The following is an 18,850-nucleotide window of genomic DNA, read 5'->3' as shown; positions in this document are numbered from 1 at the left end:
TCCATCTGTGGTTCTTACTGAATTTGACTTGTTTATTATGCAGCTTTTAAACATTTGATTACACAAAAAGTTTCTGATGGAGTTCAGACGTCTGAACCTGCAGACGTGAAAGACGAGACACGGCAGCGAAAGACAGTTAGTTATTAAGAGCTCGTGAGGAAGCAATCCCTTTTAAACTATATAAAAATGTGATAAACAATGATAAAAGTATTAATCCTATAACACTGTTTTTACTACTGAAACAGCATACAATCATAGTGCTGCTGTATTGATCCCAGTGCTGTAATACTCACACTGGCCACTGTAACTCACAGCTCTAGTGATGTAATGCTGATCCAAGCAACCTTGCAGCTGCAGGGGGCCCAAAACAGGGAATCTGGCAGAGGAGGTACCAAGATCATATGTATGGCAGAGGTCATATGCTGATTAGTAAGACAGAGACCAGTAGAATTGAGGAATACCACAATTTACGATGACAGGAAAATAGGAGGTGAGTTCTTTGTTCCAAGTATATAAGGTTATGATCTAAAGAACGCGGGCAGTTGCGTCCGGACAGACGTGTCCGGACCTGCTCGGGTTTTGGTTGTGTTTATGTCTGTTGATATTAAACACCATGAAAACTCTGCTTTTTGCAAAATACTTGTACAGCATTATGTGATTCATTTGAGTAACCTGTGTTGACTTTCTGACACCATTAAAATTGAACCTGAAGAACATTGAGCTGGGATCTCTGCCGTTCCTGGCCCAAGGCTTGAGATTTTCAGACTCAACATTCGACTTGAGTTTTTCTTATTGTTCCAGCTGTCTGTCAAACGGATAAGCATTTAAATCCACGTGCTCCATACACCAGTTAGGTTTGTGTTAAGCTCGGGATCATTTTGAACTGAGTAATGGGTCTAGTTTAAGTCCTCGTTATTCTCATAAATGTTGAATATGATGTAAAACATTTTATCATCGGCTTTAAGAATTAATTAATTTGTAGAACTAGCACAGACCGGCGGCGTTAACCTTTTAATTAACTTTTTTTTTTTCGCCTGCCGCTCCACTTCACACTTGGCAGAGTGTTCAAAGCCACAATCAAGACTGGTTTTAATCGTTATATGCCCTACATGCAGTATGTAGAGTGGAAAAAGATCTCGGATAACCATTTCAACAAGTTGATTAGGTGTCACTTCTGTCTGCCCTGAAGACCAACATGTCTGTGGTTAAGTGGTCAAATTTAAAATATGTTGAATTCTGGCACAAAGATGAGCTAGCTGCAGTTTTAATACCCAAAACAATACCCTAAACTGCACATTAAAGGTCAGATCCCTGTAATGACCTTTTATAGCACCTTCAGTTCCTCTTAACGGCCACAAGAGGAACGTCTCCTAGAAACTAATTTCCTCCACTTACGGTGTCCGAGGATATTTTCTGTCCCAATGATGTGGTTTCCCACCTTCCCTGAAAAGACCCAAACCAACAACGAACCCGTCCTACTATCTAGTATTGTGTGTGTATGTATGTGTATTCTAAGCCTGATTCATTTGTGAAGGTGGAGCGGAGGATGCACCTGCAGGGCCAAAACCTTCAAAGTTTCCAGCCCCTGAACTGGGAAGTTTAGATTTGTGTACTTAACTGAGCTGCAGATTGACACCAAATAGACAAATCAAAGCCGTGAACGTGCAAAGTTGTCATGAAGGTAGCTAGATTTTTATTTATTTGCACTTGGAAGAGGATTTTATTTTTCTGTTAACATAATACACGCAGCTAGCTCAGAAATACGCCTTATGGTTTTTTACCAGAACAAGAGAGGCAGCGACATCCGTGTTTTCTTTGTGTTTGTTTGCTTGCTTTAATTTGGATAAATAAATCATTAGAAACATTTACATTTTGCATGGACAATGGACTCTTTTGCCTGCTTAATCCACCGACCCATGGTGCGTCGGTGGCCCTTCGATTTAATTTGATTATGATTTTTACGACAAATGGCCACTACAAATAAAAAAACGCTACAATGATAAAAATAATCTCCCCATCATTACATTACACATAGATAGTTTTAACAGATGTATTTCTTGCGGGCGTTCATAAAGAGATATGACTGAATAATAACCTACTTCAGCCTGACTGCCTGAAAGGAAAGGAAGGAAGTCATTGCGTGTCGAGCCCGTTCTCATTCCCATGGCGTCAAATACCGACGCTTTGTCACGCCCGTCAGTGTGATACCAACACACAAGGCACCCTTTAGTGTCTGTATGAGACAGACCCAATATCATGGTCCTGCAGTAGAGGAAGCTGCAGTTTCAAGACCGCATCTCTAGGACCCAGTTAGAAATAGCCTACATGAAATGACCATGACCTCTTAAAACCGCATTACACGTAGGCTAATGTGTTAAATCACATGACGCCACCACGGAAACAATTTAGGTTTAGGCAACAAAACTGCTTGGTTAGGTTTAGGGAAAGATCACGGTTTGGATTAAAGTAACTCCGGAAATGCCGTAATTTAAGTATGGAAGTTACGTGACAAATAAACCAACTCTGACTTGTAGTTTCACATCGGACACAAACACAGATCTCCTGGTGAAAGTCCATTATTTTCTCTCTATACTTCCCGGTTCAAAATTATATGGATTATATACGAATTGATTTTGTGCAGAGCATCTAGAAAAAAATTTGAAATTTGTGTCTATGTACACGAATCAATACATTCAATTTTGTGCGACTGGGCTGGTTCACAACATTCATTTTCCATCATACTAATTAGAGGAGAGGAGATGTAATCCAACTTTTCATCTGGTGAATTTGCCCAAATGAAAACTATTTTCACCCACCCAATCTAATAACAATATCTTGACTGTCAACAGTGGCTGCAGGTGTTTGAAGCTGTTGACTGTGTAGAAACCTCAGCAGCTGCAGGAACACAAACATCAAGCAATCAAGCTAGAGGACCGCTGCACGCAATCATGTCACTATAATTATCCAGAAGAGTTTCCCCTGATAAACCAGTTTATGAGCGGGCTGCTACCGGATGAATTAGCGCCTCAGGCTTTGTGATTCTCTGAGGTCACGAAGGAGTAATTAATATCTCTCATTATGAGTTGTACAATCGATTCAGTGATGATGCTCTGACATGGAGGAGACTGGATATTAACATTAAAGCTGAAATGAATAGTCTATTTATTAATTAATTAGTCAATCTGCAGAATATTAATCAGCAGATATTTTGATCATTGATTAATCGGTTTAAGTCATTTTTCTTCTATCTTTGGGTTTTTGGACTGTTGGTGATAAAAACAAGCTATTTGAAAACTTCCTCTCAGGCTTTGTTTGTTATAGACCAAATAATTCATCAGGAAAATAATTGTTAAATGACATACTGTAAATCTCTGTTGGGTCTGGGTTTCTTTTTAATCATAATTGTCTCACCGGTTTATCCGGCTCAAAGTCATTTCCCGGTGCTGTTTGGAGTTCAACCAAATGATTCAGCACTTCTGCATACCTGTCCATATCCCCGTAGTGACAGCTTCCTTCAGGTAACAGTGAATCTGACTTCCTTGTTGAGTTCAACATGTTTGAATAGGTATAGTCTCGAGCTGGCAGATCCAGTTTCCCTTCACAAAATGTCATGTGTGTTCCCGGAAAAAGCTCATCCTTGATGAATAGTAATCCCTCTAGATATCCCCTTAACCATTAAGATAAGCATGCATGTGTATCTGATACCCGGTGTCTCTATCCAGCTGTCAGTGTAGATGGATGGATGGAGGTCAAAGATGAATTCAGCTGCATCACCTCCAGGAACAGATCTGTGCATATTTCCTTCACGATGAAACAAGATGGAAATAAAAGCTGTTTCTTGATATGAAACTGTGTTTGGTAGTTTGGTCCTTTTCCCCGAAGAGTTTGACTTTATATTTGGAGTGTCTCTCCACTGATCACTGTTGTTTACAAACCTTTTAAAACCGCTGAAAACTTGATTTGTTTTATTGTTTTTTTTTATTGTTTTTCTTGCATGCCTCCACAGTGAACGGAGAATTAAAAAACTTGCAAAATTCTTGATGAATTAAAGAAAATTCATATCAAAACATCCTTTTACAAACTCTCACACACTTTAATAGGCTATTCTATCAACAAGTAAGCACAACTACAAGTCAAGTATATACTTTTCTGTAGGCCTATAAGGCAAGAATACTTAATTATAATTATATATACAGTATATACAGACGTAGGCAAAGTTGTTGGTAACGTTCCGTTAAAGAGAGAAAAACCCACAATGGTCACTGAAATAACTTGAAACTGACAAAAGTAATAATAAATAAAAATTCACTGAAAATTAACTAATGAAAATCAGATATTGTTTTTGAATTATGGTTCAGCAGAATCATTTAAAAAAACAAACTAATGAAACTGGCCTAGACAAAAATGATGGTAACATTAACTTAATATTTTGTTGCACAACCTTTTGAGGCAATCACTGCAATCAAGTGATTTCTGTAACTCTCAATGAGACTTCTGCACCTGTTGACAGGTATGTTGGCCCACTCCTCGTGAGCAAACTGCTCCAGCTGTCTCAGGTTTGAAGGGTGCCTTCTCCAGACTGCATGTTTCAGCTCCTTCCACAGATGTTCAATAGGATTTAGATCAGGGCTCATAGAAGGCCACTTCAGAATAGTCCAATGTTTTGTTCTTAGCCATTCTTGGGTGTTTTTAGCTGTGTTTTGGGTCATTATCCTGTTTGAGGACCCATGACCTGCAACTGAGACCAAGCTTTCTGACACTGGGCAGCACATTTCGCTCCAGAATGCCTTGATAGTCTTGAGATTTCATTGCACCCTGCACAGATTCAAGACACCCTGTGCCAGATGCAACAAAGCAGCCCCATAACATAACCGAGCCTCCTCCATGTTTCACATTAGGTACAGTGTTCTTTTCTTTGGATGCTTCATTTTTGCGTCTGTGAACATAGAGCTGATGTGACTTGCCAAAAAGCTCCAGTTTTGTCTCATCTGTCCAAAGGACATTCTCCCAGAAGCGTTGTGGCTTGTCAATATGCATTTTGGAAAATTCCAGTCTCACTTTTTTATGATTTGGTGTCCTCCTCGGTCGTCTTCCATTAAGCCCACTTTGGCTCAAACAGCGACGGATTGTGCAATCTGACACTGATGTACCTTGACCTTGGAGTTCACCTCTAATCTCTTTGGAAGTTGTTCTGGGCTCTTTGGTTACCATTCGTATTATCCGTCTCTTCAATATGTCATCAATTTTCCTCTTGCGGCCACGTCCAGGGAGGTAGGTTACAGTCCCATGGACCTTAAACTTCTGAATAATATGTGCAGCTGTAGTCACAGGAACATCAGGCTGCTTGGAGATGGTCTTATAGCCTTTACCTTTAACATGAAGGTCTATAATTTTCTTTCTCATCTCCTGAGACAACTCTCTCCTTAGCTTTCTGTGGTCCATGTTCAGTGTGGTACACACCATGACACCAAACAGCACAGTGACTACTTTTCACCCTTTAAATAGGCAGACTGACTGATTACAAGTTTGAAGATACCTGTGATGCTATTTACAGGACACACCTTAGTTTAACATGTCCCTATGGTCACATTATTTTACATCTTTTCTAGGGGTACCATAATTTTTTGTCCTGGTCAGTTTCATTAGTTTGTTTTTTAAAATGATTCTGTTGAACCACAATTCAAAAACAATGTCTGATTTTCATTAGTTCATTTTCAGTACATTTTTATTTATTATTACTTTTGTCAGTTTCAAGTTATTTCAGTGACCATTGTGGGTTTTTCTCTCTTTAACGGAAGGGTACCAACAACTTTGCCTACGTCTGTATCTGATTCTCCGATTGTTAATAGAGAAGCATCAGTGTTAGAGCAGCATGTTACTGCTGCAGCTGCTCCAGGTAGAGCTACTTTAACCCTCTGAGACCTGCGATCCCGACCGACTTTACTGTCTTTACTGTCAGAGGCTGTAGCAGGTTCAGTTTTAGAGCCTGTCATGAAGGAGGCTAAATAACGCTCCAAAGTTAAGCTAAATTTTGGCCATTTTCAAAGGGGTCCCTTGACCTCTGACCTCAAGAGATGTGAATGAAAATGGGTTCTATGGGTACCCATAAGTCTCCCCTTTACAGACATGCCAACTTTATGATCATCACATGCAGTTTTTTGAATGTAGTATAAATGTTTTATATTCTAAAATGGTGTATTTGAATATTTCTGCAAAATTGCAATTCTTGCAGAAATCTCCAAATGTCAAACGTTTTTGACACCGAATCACAGCATGGCTTTTTCTATGGTGTTCCTCAAGGTCTTGGTGTCTTAATGTGGTATTTCTGAGGGATTATTGATCATTTTATCAATTCTTGAGTTGTAAAAAATGGTTAAATTTAGCACCAAATCTGTGTAACAAATGGTATCAACTCAAAAAATGCTGCAACAACTAATGAGACATAATGGTCATCATGTACCTCTATTATAATGTTCTCAGCCCTTATATACTTTTATTTTAATTAATTATTGAATTCATGTTTATTTCAGAGTTTTGACAAGAACAACTTGACACACAGTGCTGAATCTCAAATTAATCTTCAGGTTTCCAGCTTTCAGATGATGTACACCACTTCTATGTGATATCTACTGTTGACCTGCTATCTCCCTCTAAAGACCCCCTGTACTCCCCTAAAAAAGACAGAAACATGTCTATTGGGGGTCTCAGAGGGTTAAATGCAATTTGAATCTTTTCTTAACTTCTTATGTTTAATGTATTTCTATGCCCCTGTAAAGCATTTTGTATTAATAAACTTGCCTTATAAATGTAAAAAAGTGCAACACTTCCCTTTGAGATGTTTAAATGTTAGTGGACTATAGGCATTAAATGGACGTACTAGGAACAGCGCTTAAATGTACTTACTGTAGCTTAGAGACGGGACATGTGTGATGTGAGGTGAAACAGGTGATTTGGGTATTGGGCGTGTCACACAGGTAACATTGTTTGTGTTGGAGGTAGAGAGAGAGAGAGAGAGAGAGAGGGGAGGAGAGAAGGAGAGAAGAAGTTTATTTATGCTGGATCACACCTGATGTTGTGCACTTACAGTTATGGCTCTCTACAAAGTGATCTGTGTGGCGACTCTGCTGACTCTCCTGACACCAGGTAAGGACTCTCCTGAACCAATCATGATTTAGATCCACTGACTGCTGTGTGAGAGGAAGAACACTGAGGAGGTAGTCAAATATTTTAATGAAGAAAAAGTAGTTGTTACACAACGGTAACAAGTGCAAATCGTGCTATTGAAAAAATTGTAGCAGTGAACTGAACTAAAGGATCAAAAACCAAAGTACTGAGTGGACCCTGTCACACTGAGTGCATGATAATGAAAATGATCAAATCTAGGAGAGAAGAGGAAAATAAAGTCGGGTCCAGGTTAAGTAGATTCTCTAAAGCTCTTTTAAGTCCAAAAGTGTCAGTGTTATAAAAGTACAATGTTTCCCTGCAGAGAAAACCTTAAAACTGTGGATCTTTTTGGAGCTTCAGGAGCCATAAAATTCAGATTGTTTCACACTGAACTGTAACTTTGTCTGAAGGGCATGAACGTGACGTGTTAACATACAGTTGTGAGATAAGAGGTTTTACTGCTATCCGTTTTGTCAGTCACTGTCTGCATTAAAACTGTCAGTCACTATAAATCACAGCTACTGTATACACGTCCTCACATTCTCTGGTACTGAAGCAGGAGCTTCACACAGAGTGTAGGCTCTACACTCTGTGTGAAGCTCCTGCTTCAGTACTCTACACTGTAGAGTATTCAGGACTTAGTTCATGCAAATTTCCAGACTTCACGGTAGATTTTTGACTTTGTGACTCTGGGTGTATTGTATGCTGTGACAAGGCTACAGTGCTTTTGCCTTTGCATATGGCTTACATTCACCGCCTCCCCATGGTGGACATGTCGAACGAACGATTTTACACAAAGTTTGCATCAATTTTTTTCCCCCAAATATATAAATAAATAGAATAAAATTACAAAATAAATAAATAAATAGATTTAATTACTTGTAAGTTGTTCCAGATGAGATTTTTTTAGTGTGCAATAACCCTCTTGTACTTGATTTGACAATTAAAGACACTAAACAAATTTACTTTTTAGATTAAAGCAGCTTTAATCAATATTTTTACAATACAGGGACATTTGGCATCAATTAAAGACAAATTAGTGTAAATGTGAGGTTATTTAAGGACCCTCAGGTTCATAGAGAATAACATGGTGAGACCAATTACGTCCGGTCAAACGGAGGATCACAATCTATTAATTAAAGACACCTTAAAATGTAATTTGTCCCTTAAAGGAAGCCAAAACGTTAATTTTTTTTTCAGATTTTCAGTCTTTGCTGTAAGATTAAAAAGCGTTAAGAGTTTTCGTAAGGTTGTAAGTTAAGGGATATTTATGTTTTGAGTTTGTCTTCAGAGGTATGTGAACAGATTACAGCACCTTCAACCTGTTTAGGGGAATTTTGTGGTCACTGTATTGTTCAGAGGAATGTGTGCTGTAGTTGGGTTTCAGGTTATCATGGAGCCACACCTCATTAAGTTCCTGATTGCAACACATTTGCTGAGAGACAGGTAGTCCATCTGTCACAGCAAATGCTTTATGCTATTTGTGTGAAAAATGTGGATGTGGCGACCCAGCCAGGGTCATTTGTTTGAAAGTGTGCAGATCCTTGACTGAACTTTAACCAAACGTCATTTACGTGATCAGCCCAAACTTAAAGCAGTTTGTATTTGATCAGTTGGTCACTGATCAGCCCTACTGGAGATATTTAGTTTTTCTTAAACAACTCGGCCACAAGAATGCCTTTTTAAATGTTACCTCACTCCCAAAACAAACACATCTCATGGGGGCACTGATTTGACGCGTTCACTTACTGTTGTATGTGCATTCACTGCATTGTCACTCCCAACTTGTCAAATACCGCTGTTTGTTCAGTGCCCCTCAGCATCGGAAACCAACGCACGGAGGCACCCTTTAGCAACAGGATGTGACGAACCAGGCTTTCAGCTAACTCCAATGTAATTCCACCCCGCAGCGTTATTCGACTGTCGGAGCAAGTGCCATAGTATTAATAGTGTTAGAGTCCGTTCAGACTTTCAACCAGGAGACTGGTGTTCGTGTCCCGTGTGAAACTAAAAGTAACGTTGACTTATTTTGTCACGTCAGTGACTTGTCAGTATCGTCAGTCCTGTGAGTTGCTAGTCAGTGAAGTTAACATCAACCACGACCGTTTCCTAACCCTACCTAAGTGATTGTGTTGCTTCAAGCTAACTTCCTGTGAAAACGGAAGTTTATTTTGAAAGGACACAATGCATGTAACGGGTGTATCTTCACATGTTGTCCCTGGTCCGTCCAAAAGTAGCGCTAGAGGGGTACCCCGTGCGACGGCCTCCGATGCCGAGGGTCACCGACGAAGCGGTGGTATTTGACGAGTTGGGAGTGAGAACCATGATGTATTCACTTACTGATGTATGTACTGACGTGTATTTGAACGGTGAGGTGTTCACTTACTGCTGAAGTGCATGGTAATTTCTAAAACAACATTACAGAGTTGTTTTCACAGGCTTGGTAGTACTCTTCATAAAGAGTAAACTTGATGTGTAAAGTCAGTGGAGTGCCCCTTTAACTTCTGCTCCTGTAATGTTTCTATGACATTAAAGCGTCATTAGGGACTGAGCAACAACAGCAGTCGTACTAATACAACTTAGTAGTAGTAATAGTAGTAGTAATACGATTAGCAGCAGTAACAGTAGTAGTAGTATGAGGTCAGTTCTACAGTATATTTGGGGACTGTGGTGTCTGTGTGTCAGTCAGCGATCAGTAGACGTCATGTCAGACGTCTGTCAGTGCAGACACAGATAGGGGAAGTTCCCCTCTGTGTCTCTGACATGCTTTAAGAGAAATACAGTATGTCCCCAGTATTTCCTGTGGGTTTACTCGAATAGATAACAATCAAGGCAGTAAAACCAGTTTGAAGGGACACCGAAGGGCACGCTGTCACACAACTGATCCATTAAAACAACATGACATGCATGTGTGTAAAAGGTGGTGGCTGTTAAAAGAGAAAGACATGCAGTAAACAATCATCCACTCATAAATAACACAAATAAACAACAGCCCATAGCTGTGGGAACATGTTGCAATATGTGTGTGTGTGGGGGGGTTACGTTGTGGTTACATCGTGAGATGTTTTTTCCAACCATATTGAAAATTTGGAACCTAAAATCCACTATTAACTACTTACTGAAATTTGTCACTATTTTCTGACATATTATAGAACATAAAATTAATTGATTTATTTAGAAAATAATGGTAAGAAATAATATAATCGTTATAATAGGAATAAGCTTATACACAGCTTCTTTCACTATTATCTTTGAAGTAGGTATTGATGAGATGTCAGCCTGAAAAAGCATGATCAGTGGTAGTATGCAGTAAATTACAGGAGGCTACGGCACTTAAATTTGTTTTTTTTAAGCCTTTCATGGCTATAATGATTTCTGAGGGAACAGCATCGAAAAACAACTGCAAACTCCTTTTCTGTTAGATGGAGAGGATGAGGGAGAAAATGTGTTTAGTGATAAATGTTACGGATGACCACAACATTCCTCCTGTACATATATTACGTCAATATAGCACAATAAAATACAGAACTGTTGTTTCAAAAGTTTTTATTTGTTTTCTATTTTTCAGAGTCTCACTCACAACTAAATGGTAAGTCACACTTTTTTACTTCCTTTCCACCTGTCAACATGTTGTTGTTGTTGTTGTTGTTGTTGTTTTAGTTTCATTATTGTTAGTACTTGCTGTCAAACCCAGTAAAAGTAATGAAACGTGTAGACCAGGGCCGGCTTACGGCATAGGCCATATACTGTAGACGGTCGCCTAGGGTGCCACCTTCTGCAGTTATTTGTTAATAAAAGTGTAAATTGTAGTGAAACTGACTAAACACTTTTAGGAGAACAATATCAGGGACCAATTGTTTATTTATATTATAATAAATACAGTTATTTATGCAAATAAAAATCGTAATTTTTGTCTTAAAACCATTTTAATGTCTGATGTGTGTGACGGTTTTCGGGGCTTGGGTTAGAGTTCTGTGGGGTTGAACCCGGCGGCTTTAAATCTGAATTTCACCTAGGGCACCAAAAGGGCTGAAGCCAGCCATGGTGTAGACGAATTATGAAATGAGAAGGCCTGTTGGATTAGATGCAGCTGAGAGCATCTCAGGATCATATTCGTCAACCAACAGTTCAAGTTTATAATCCCAGGAGTGCTATTATAAACCACAGTGGTAATCCAGGGAGATGAAGGTATTGCTCACTGTGTTTTTATTGTGTGTCTCTCTTCAGTGTGTGGTCGGCCTGCGCTCAACACCAGGATTGTTGGAGGACAAGCGGCCCCTGCGGGCAGCTGGCCCTGGATGGCCAGTCTGCACAGATTTGGACACTTCTGTGGGGGATCCCTCATTAACAATCAATGGGTGATGACTGCTGCTCACTGCTTCCAACCGTGAGTACTGAGGGTAGAGCATATTCTCTAATTCTGTGTTTGCTAAAGTGCTCTGCTTTTAATTTCTTTGCACTGTTTTATTTCTCTTCAGCCCCAGCACAAACAATCTTGTTGTGTTTCTGGGTCGTCAGACACAACAGGGCACCAACCGTAATGAGGTGTCTCGGACAGTGACACGGATCATTATTCATCCCAACTACAACCCTAGGACTAGTGACAACGACATCTGCCTCCTGAGGCTCTCCTCACCGGTGACTTTCACCAACTTCATATCGCCCGTCTGCCTGGCAGCTCCAGACAGCGTCTACTTCACTGGCATTGACTCCTGGGTCACCGGCTGGGGCAACATTGGATCTGGAAGTGAGTCAGAAAGCAATGCTGGATTACATTTATTTTCAGAGATAGCGTGACAACAACAACGGTGGCAACAACTGTGTTTTCTGAGATATCTAAATGCTAAAAACGTAGTTCTTCCTTTACCCATATAGAGCAATACAAATTATATTACACCTAACAATACAAAAGATAATTCATCTTTTATTGGAGATTCTGCAGTAAGCAGCTTGTTCTGATGATGGCGCTAGAGGAAAGGTCATTAAAGTTCATGTGGAGTTTTCTCCACAGAGAAAGGTCTAACAAAGTGTTGAATGTGTTAACATCATCTTAAAACATTTGCAAAGCTGATTCTTTTTAAAAATTTCAAATTGTTTACATCCATTGTTTGGTTGTAACCATAGACAGTATATAAGAAGTGGAAGTAGTGGACTGCCATTTTGAAGCCTCGAGTTCAGTATTTTGGCAGTCACCATCCTGGTTTTCGGCCGTTGTCATCTTGGTTTTTGGCTGTTTCAGTCTTACCAGAAGTGACACGAGAGGGTTGAGTTCAGTATAACCGAACCCTGAATAAGACATTTTTAGGTGACCAAAATGTTACAAAAGTGTAACAAAATAAGTGCCAGTACTCTCTTATTCACATGTTCCCGTGTGTATCGGCCGGTATCAGCAATCTCTTGCGACTTATTCCTATTTATTCATTATTTCTTTAAACATGTTATACTCTGTCAGTCATTATCAGCTGTGGTTTTATTGCTATCATATACTTGGGCTATGCATCTTCTATAGTAGGTCTATAGTACTCTAATAATATTCCAACAGTAACATTATAGGGTTAAGGTGGTGCGTTTAGTGTTAATAGTTAAAGTGCTTTCCTGTGTTATTTGTAGCCTATAGTTGGGTATCATTTAGGTTTTAGGAGCAGTGTCCCAGTCAGGATGCTCCTCCATATTATGCAGCAGGATAAATAGACACATTCTGAATATCTACAATGGAAAAAGGTACTAGGAGCTACGTATTGGGTTTGGGGGTCCTCTCCCAAGAAAATTTGAAGGTCTTTGACTTAAAACTATGCAATTTTAAATCATTTTGGACTTTTATTATTACTAGTTAAATGATTATTTTATTATTTGCACATATCACAGCCTTCGTCTGAACATTTAATTCTTCTGGAAATGTCTGCCCTAAAAGAGCAGATTCAGAAAATGTTTAAATAATGTTTCATTAATTATATTTGTTCACAAATAAAAAAAAGTTATGACGAACAGTTCACTAATTATTTCACAAAAAGGGCGTTAACATTGTACTGATAAATTACAGTAGGCTAGTTATCAACCCCTTACGAGGCGCGGCGCAAATATACTGGCGCTGCGCCGTTATGAATCGCTATTGTGAATCTCCCAGAGAACCTGATATGGAGAGGGAAGAAAAGAGTAGGCTACTTGTGAGAAGTGGTACACAAGACAAAGTCATGGTATGCCTAGGAGTAAAATGTAGAGGTACCGGTACTGCGTACCGGTGAGTATTAGCCCACTTAAAGCACTGATAAAAAGACCAGGAGTCATTGGATAAAACACATCACGTAAGATAACGTTTCATTTGTGCATGGAACATAAGTTAGCTAGCTAGTGTTGGTAGTAGTAGTAGTAGTTCACTGAGCAGTTTCACACAAAACTAAATGATACTATGACAAACTGAGACTTTCTTGACTCGAAAAATTATCTTTTAAATTGACAAACATCATATGTGTGATTCATGGCGCAATTCAAACGGGATTGAAAAAATATTTGTCTCTTGCTGTTGACTGTCGTTATTATTTTGTCCAAAATAATGTCCCATTGGGTCCACTGGAAGGGGAGAGACTTTGCCTCTCCATGCCTAACCTTAACCATCTCGGGAGAGTTTTGCAAATTGTGGGTTACCTTCTAGACACAACCCACTGATTGCTCTTCTTCTTTGTCTTTATTGGTGCATTTCTATACTTGTTTGTGCGTTACCACCACCAGCTGTCGATCAGTAGAATCAGAATTGTGTATCACCCTTGTCCTGTGCTCATCCCAAAAAAACATTGCTCCACAGCGCTACTAGTGGTAGTAACAACTCCACAGGGCAGCTTTAAAATTCACTGCATGTTTATTTATGTCTCTTTAGTTGCCCTGCCCTCCCCACAAAACCTAATGGAGGTGGTGGTGCCAATTGTGGGGAACAGAGAGTGTAACTGTAACTACGGAGTGGGCTCAATCACAGACAACATGATCTGCGCCGGGTTACGTACTGGAGGGAGGGACTCCTGCCAGGTGATCATCTTTACGCCTGTGTTTGTGTCTAATTTGACCTCCTGCGAAGACTCCCTATCCTAAATATTTCTCTTCTTAAAGGGGGATTCAGGTGGTCCGATGGTGAGCAAGCAGGGCGGTCTTTGGATCCAGTCGGGAGTTGTGAGTTTTGGAGAGGGTTGCGCCAGGCCTAATCGCCCAGGAGTCTACTCCAGAGTGTCCCGGTATATGGCCTGGATCAACAGCCGAATCAGCACCAACCAGCCGGGCTTCGTCAACTACAGGTCATCTGGGACTAACAGCGACTTCAGCTTCACCTGTGCTGGCCTAGCACCACCTCCAAGCACCATCGCTCCAACAACCATAGCCCAACGTGAGTATCTGTCATGTCCAGACTGTAAACACTGATTTTAACTTCACTTTAAAATTAGATGTTTTCATATATACAGTGATGGAAAAAGTATTCAAAACCTTACTTAAGTAAAAGTATGTAAGTATTATCAGCAAAATGTAATAAAAGTAAAAGTATTTATGTGTCAGTAAAATGTTCCCTGTCAGTGTTTTCCTATTATATCTGATGTTTTTGGATTAATGTTACTGCTGCATTAATGTGTATGTCACATTTTAACTCCTTTATATCCTGTTGGCTAGTTTAATCTACAGCAATGCATCATGGTTTAAAAGATCATCATGTTTGTCCAGTGAGAACCACGTATCTCTAAAAAGTCAGGAAAAACAGCCTGTTTTCAGCTTTGTGACGATGCATTTTCTAGCTGTTCCAAGAGGCTTTTTAAAGAGTTTATTTAGCTGTTTTAATCGATTGTAATATATGTGTGTGTATGTATAAAGATATATAATACTTTTTCACATGTATTTGTATCTGTACATAGTAGAGATACTATTTGTCTCTGTATGTCTGTGTACAATGAGAGCAACAAAAATCTGGGCCAATAAATGTGATTGTGATTGTGGTTGTTTCTCCAGCTCTGGTCTGTGGCCGAGCCCCACAGAATACACGTATTTTGGGAGGAGGCTCGGTGGCGACGGCTGCTGTGTGGCCATGGATGGCGAGCCTGCAGAAGAATGGAAGTCATATGTGTGGTGGGACTCTGGTGGCCGCTGACGCTGTGTTGAGCGACAGCAACTGCTTCTCAAGGTGAGACACTTGGGAGTGATGTCACGGATGGTATCGTCTGTTTATCCTTTAATGTACTGTGGAGGTTGTTTGAAACCAATCAGATTGAGTTTATTTCTCTCCCACAGTTCACCCACACCGTCTGAATGGACTGTTGTGTTGGGTCGGTTGAGACAGAATGGATCCAACACCTTTGAGGTGACACTGAACGTGACAAATATCATCATGAGCACAGACCCGACAGGGTCTAATGTGGCAGTGCTGCGTCTGTCAACCGAACCCACCCTGTCCGACTACATCCAGCCCATCTGCATGGACAACGGACGGACCTTTGCTGTGGGTTTGATGTGCTGGGCTGCTGGCTGGAACGCCAGGCGAGGAGGGGGTGAGTCCATAACACACAGTTTGACTCAGTAGTGTGAATGCTCTGCATCATTTCACCTCTTTAGATTAAACATTTATGGCCATAATACATTGTTTTTGGCACAGAGTACGTATGCCCATTCAGTTCAGATTCCTGCCATCTGGGTTTGATTCAGATGGTTCACTTCTCATCATATTCTTGTTTTTCCTTCAGAGGAACAAGTTCTACAGGAGTTAGAGACCTCGGTGGTAAATTGTGGGAACGGGTCGTCGAGTGACAGGATTTGTACCGGAGCTTTGATACTGGAGCAGGTGAGCAGGCAATTATTATGCTTTCATATGTCTTTCTGTTTTATCAAGATGTTTGTGGATCCTTAAACATTAGAAACTTGAGGTCCAAAGATTATTCTTAACGTTGGAAACGACAGTTGAGAAAACAATCTCAAAACGAGCTCTGTTTGGTGGCTGTTGTGATGCTTTTGATCACATCACATGATCTTTATTGGCTGATAGAATCTGCCTGCAGGCATGTGGATTTGTAGATGTTCAAATTTCCATTTTTTCTGAGCACCTGAAGGACTTATCGTCCATGTTCACACATGGTAGAATATAAAACAAACAGTTTAGAAGCCTCCTCCTTGTTCATTGCGTGGCACAATATGAAAGTTTTCTTAAAACATATTACTAACCACTAGGGGTGGGGAAAAAAATCGATCACCTATGTATCGCGATTTTATTTAATTTATTTTTTTACGATTTTGAAATTGATTTTTTAATGCCAGAATTGATATATTTTAAATGCATTCAAATGATCGCGACAGAGCTAACCATAGATGTATAAAGAGATCAGCCTCAAAATGCCGCCGTTTAGGGGAGGGTGCAGCAAACTTTGAAGTAGCCTACGTCTACACACGCATCTTACTATCTGAATAATGAATCCTTTAAATAGTAGGAAAATACTGCGCCAGGTGTTAGATAGGGTCCGTAAAGTTGTCAAGAGTGTGGGTTCATTAAAGTGAGACTTTTGAAAGACGATTCTTCTACTGACAAATAAAAAGTTCAATTCATAAGAAATAAAACACACTCTTCCTCAGTAAACTCTGGGGTTTTGCCAATACAGTCAGGTAATAGGTGCTTAATGCTAATGATAATAAACTTCAGGTAGACTGCTGTGTAAATGACATTATTGACTCAGATCACCAACTTTTTGACTGCTCTTGTTATGCTACATTTTGTCTGTATGCTAGTTACAGCCAGCAGCTGGTTAGCTTAGCTTAGCATAAAGACTGGAAACAGGGGCAAACAGCTAGCCTGGCTCTCCTGGCAATTTAATCATTAAACATGAGAGAGGTACCAAACCTCACATCTAACACTCGGAAAGTTTTATTTCAAGTGTCCAACTATTCCTTTAAGGCATTAGTCTGTAGGCTATAGCACATTTGGTGAAAAAGAATAAAAAAAGAATATTATTTTCTGTAGTTTCACAAGAAGATGTCCACTTCAGAATCAGAACAGGGTTCATACAAAATGTTGAATGTGTGTGTGTGTGTGTGTGTGTGTGTGTGTTTTCAGGGTGATTTTGGAGGTCCGTTGATGTGTAAGCTGGACGGCTTTTGGTTCCAGGCAGCAGTGTTATCATCTGGAAACACCACCAGTACAGTACGAGAAGCAATGATGAGCTTCACCAAACTGAGCACCTATCAGGAATTCCTGACTCGGACAGTGGGGTTCTTATCTCCAGCCAACACCACGGCTACCACCAACATGACCACCAACATGACCAACGCGACCCTCACCGGGGGCGCTCCTGTTCACTCCCCCGTCTTTGTTTTCTTCCATCTCCTCGTCTTCTCCGCGTCTCTCTACCTCTTCTTATAGAAACCTCTAGTGATTTACATGATGTGACGGGCACAAATGAATGTAACAACCTTGAATTTGAGAGACAATTTAGCTCAAAACTGCATTAACTAATCTATGACTTGATTCTTGTGGGAGTAGGAGTAGAGTATTGAAGTTGAAATCAGGAATCCTGGGTTCTTATAGCAACAGTTGTGTTTTTTTCATTTTCATTTTCCTCACAAGCTCCACTTTCTGTTTGTTCAAAGAAGATATTCTGGACACTAACTGCTCCCACTATAAAATGAAGAACTATTTAAGCTGCACTGAACAAATGTATGCACTGTATATGTAGCCTAGTATGGTTTCTGAAGCTACATGGACCATACGGATATCTGCACATGCTTTATTATTTTTTTTATTATTTAATCAATACAATTGTAAAATCTATGTAATATATAATTTGTACTTTCTGAGGGTTATTTTTGTTCATTTTCATGATTGATTATGAATCCAGACATTATGCACATGCCCTAACATGATTGTCATTTACATAACCTTTTATGACCTAATTGATTAAATTGCCGATGGGATTTATTGATTGAATGCAGATAGGATTAGACTAATTTACTGTCATGGAAGTCTTTAACACATGTATTGAAAATTAATTTACAGGAGCATATTTGGAGGTCTGAGGAGCACAGTGATGTTGATCATCCTGTCCATCATCTACCTCATGTTATCAGGGAGCTACTGTACTATGTCAACATCTAATGTACACAAACAGTATTTACTCTAAAAAATACTTCAGCTGCACTTTAAATGGATAATTATTTGGTTTGAAGTGTCAATTGTAAGTCTTGCCGTTGAATACACCTGTTGTTTAATGTGAAAGCATTTAATCTGCTTTGTCTTTTTGTCATAATAATCTGCTTTTAAAAAAAAGGGAACATCCTTTATGTCTGCTTGATTCTTTTCCTTTATGCTGTGAGCACACGTGTGTTACTGCTCTCAGTTTTATTTCTGATCACAGCACATGAAGATTGGTCTTCAGTTGTTTTGGTTAATATCTACATAATTAAAGACATACAGAGAAAATGTTTGTGTGTTGTTTTTTCCTGGTACATATACAGTTGATCTTGCAAGGCATGAATGCAGCAGCTACATGCAGAAGCTACATGCTTGATATACTGTAAATGTGGTGGACAAAATAAAAGAAACACACAGGTGTTTATACTTTAGAGAGAGATATCCTGGAGCAGAGCCCGTACCCATTAAAGTGGAGCGGGGGATTTAAATAGTGGGAACAGAATATGACAAAAAGACAGAAAGTGGAATAACAAAAAGTAATATTGA

General features: G+C 39.6%; 1 protein-coding gene across 1 annotated transcript; it reads left to right on the top strand.

Annotated features, from left to right (window-relative positions):
* Positions 1-6,995: 6,995 nt before the first annotated feature.
* Positions 6,996-18,592, top strand: LOC141780503 (polyserase-2-like). Its single transcript, XM_074655769.1, has 10 exons — positions 6,996-7,143; positions 10,733-10,753; positions 11,392-11,551; positions 11,643-11,911; positions 14,036-14,181; positions 14,263-14,533; positions 15,145-15,316; positions 15,424-15,680; positions 15,873-15,970; positions 17,231-18,592. Exons 1-10 carry the CDS (start codon positions 7,089-7,091, stop codon positions 17,534-17,536), a joined length of 1,755 nt encoding a protein of 584 aa, XP_074511870.1. The 5' UTR covers positions 6,996-7,088; the 3' UTR covers positions 17,537-18,592.
* Positions 18,593-18,850: the final 258 nt, after the last annotated feature.

This window comes from Sebastes fasciatus, chromosome 13 (genome assembly GCF_043250625.1).
Source record: "Sebastes fasciatus isolate fSebFas1 chromosome 13, fSebFas1.pri, whole genome shotgun sequence".
Taxonomy (NCBI): Eukaryota; Metazoa; Chordata; class Actinopteri; order Perciformes; family Sebastidae; genus Sebastes; species Sebastes fasciatus.
This window is presented reverse-complemented; position numbering and strand designations above follow the sequence as displayed.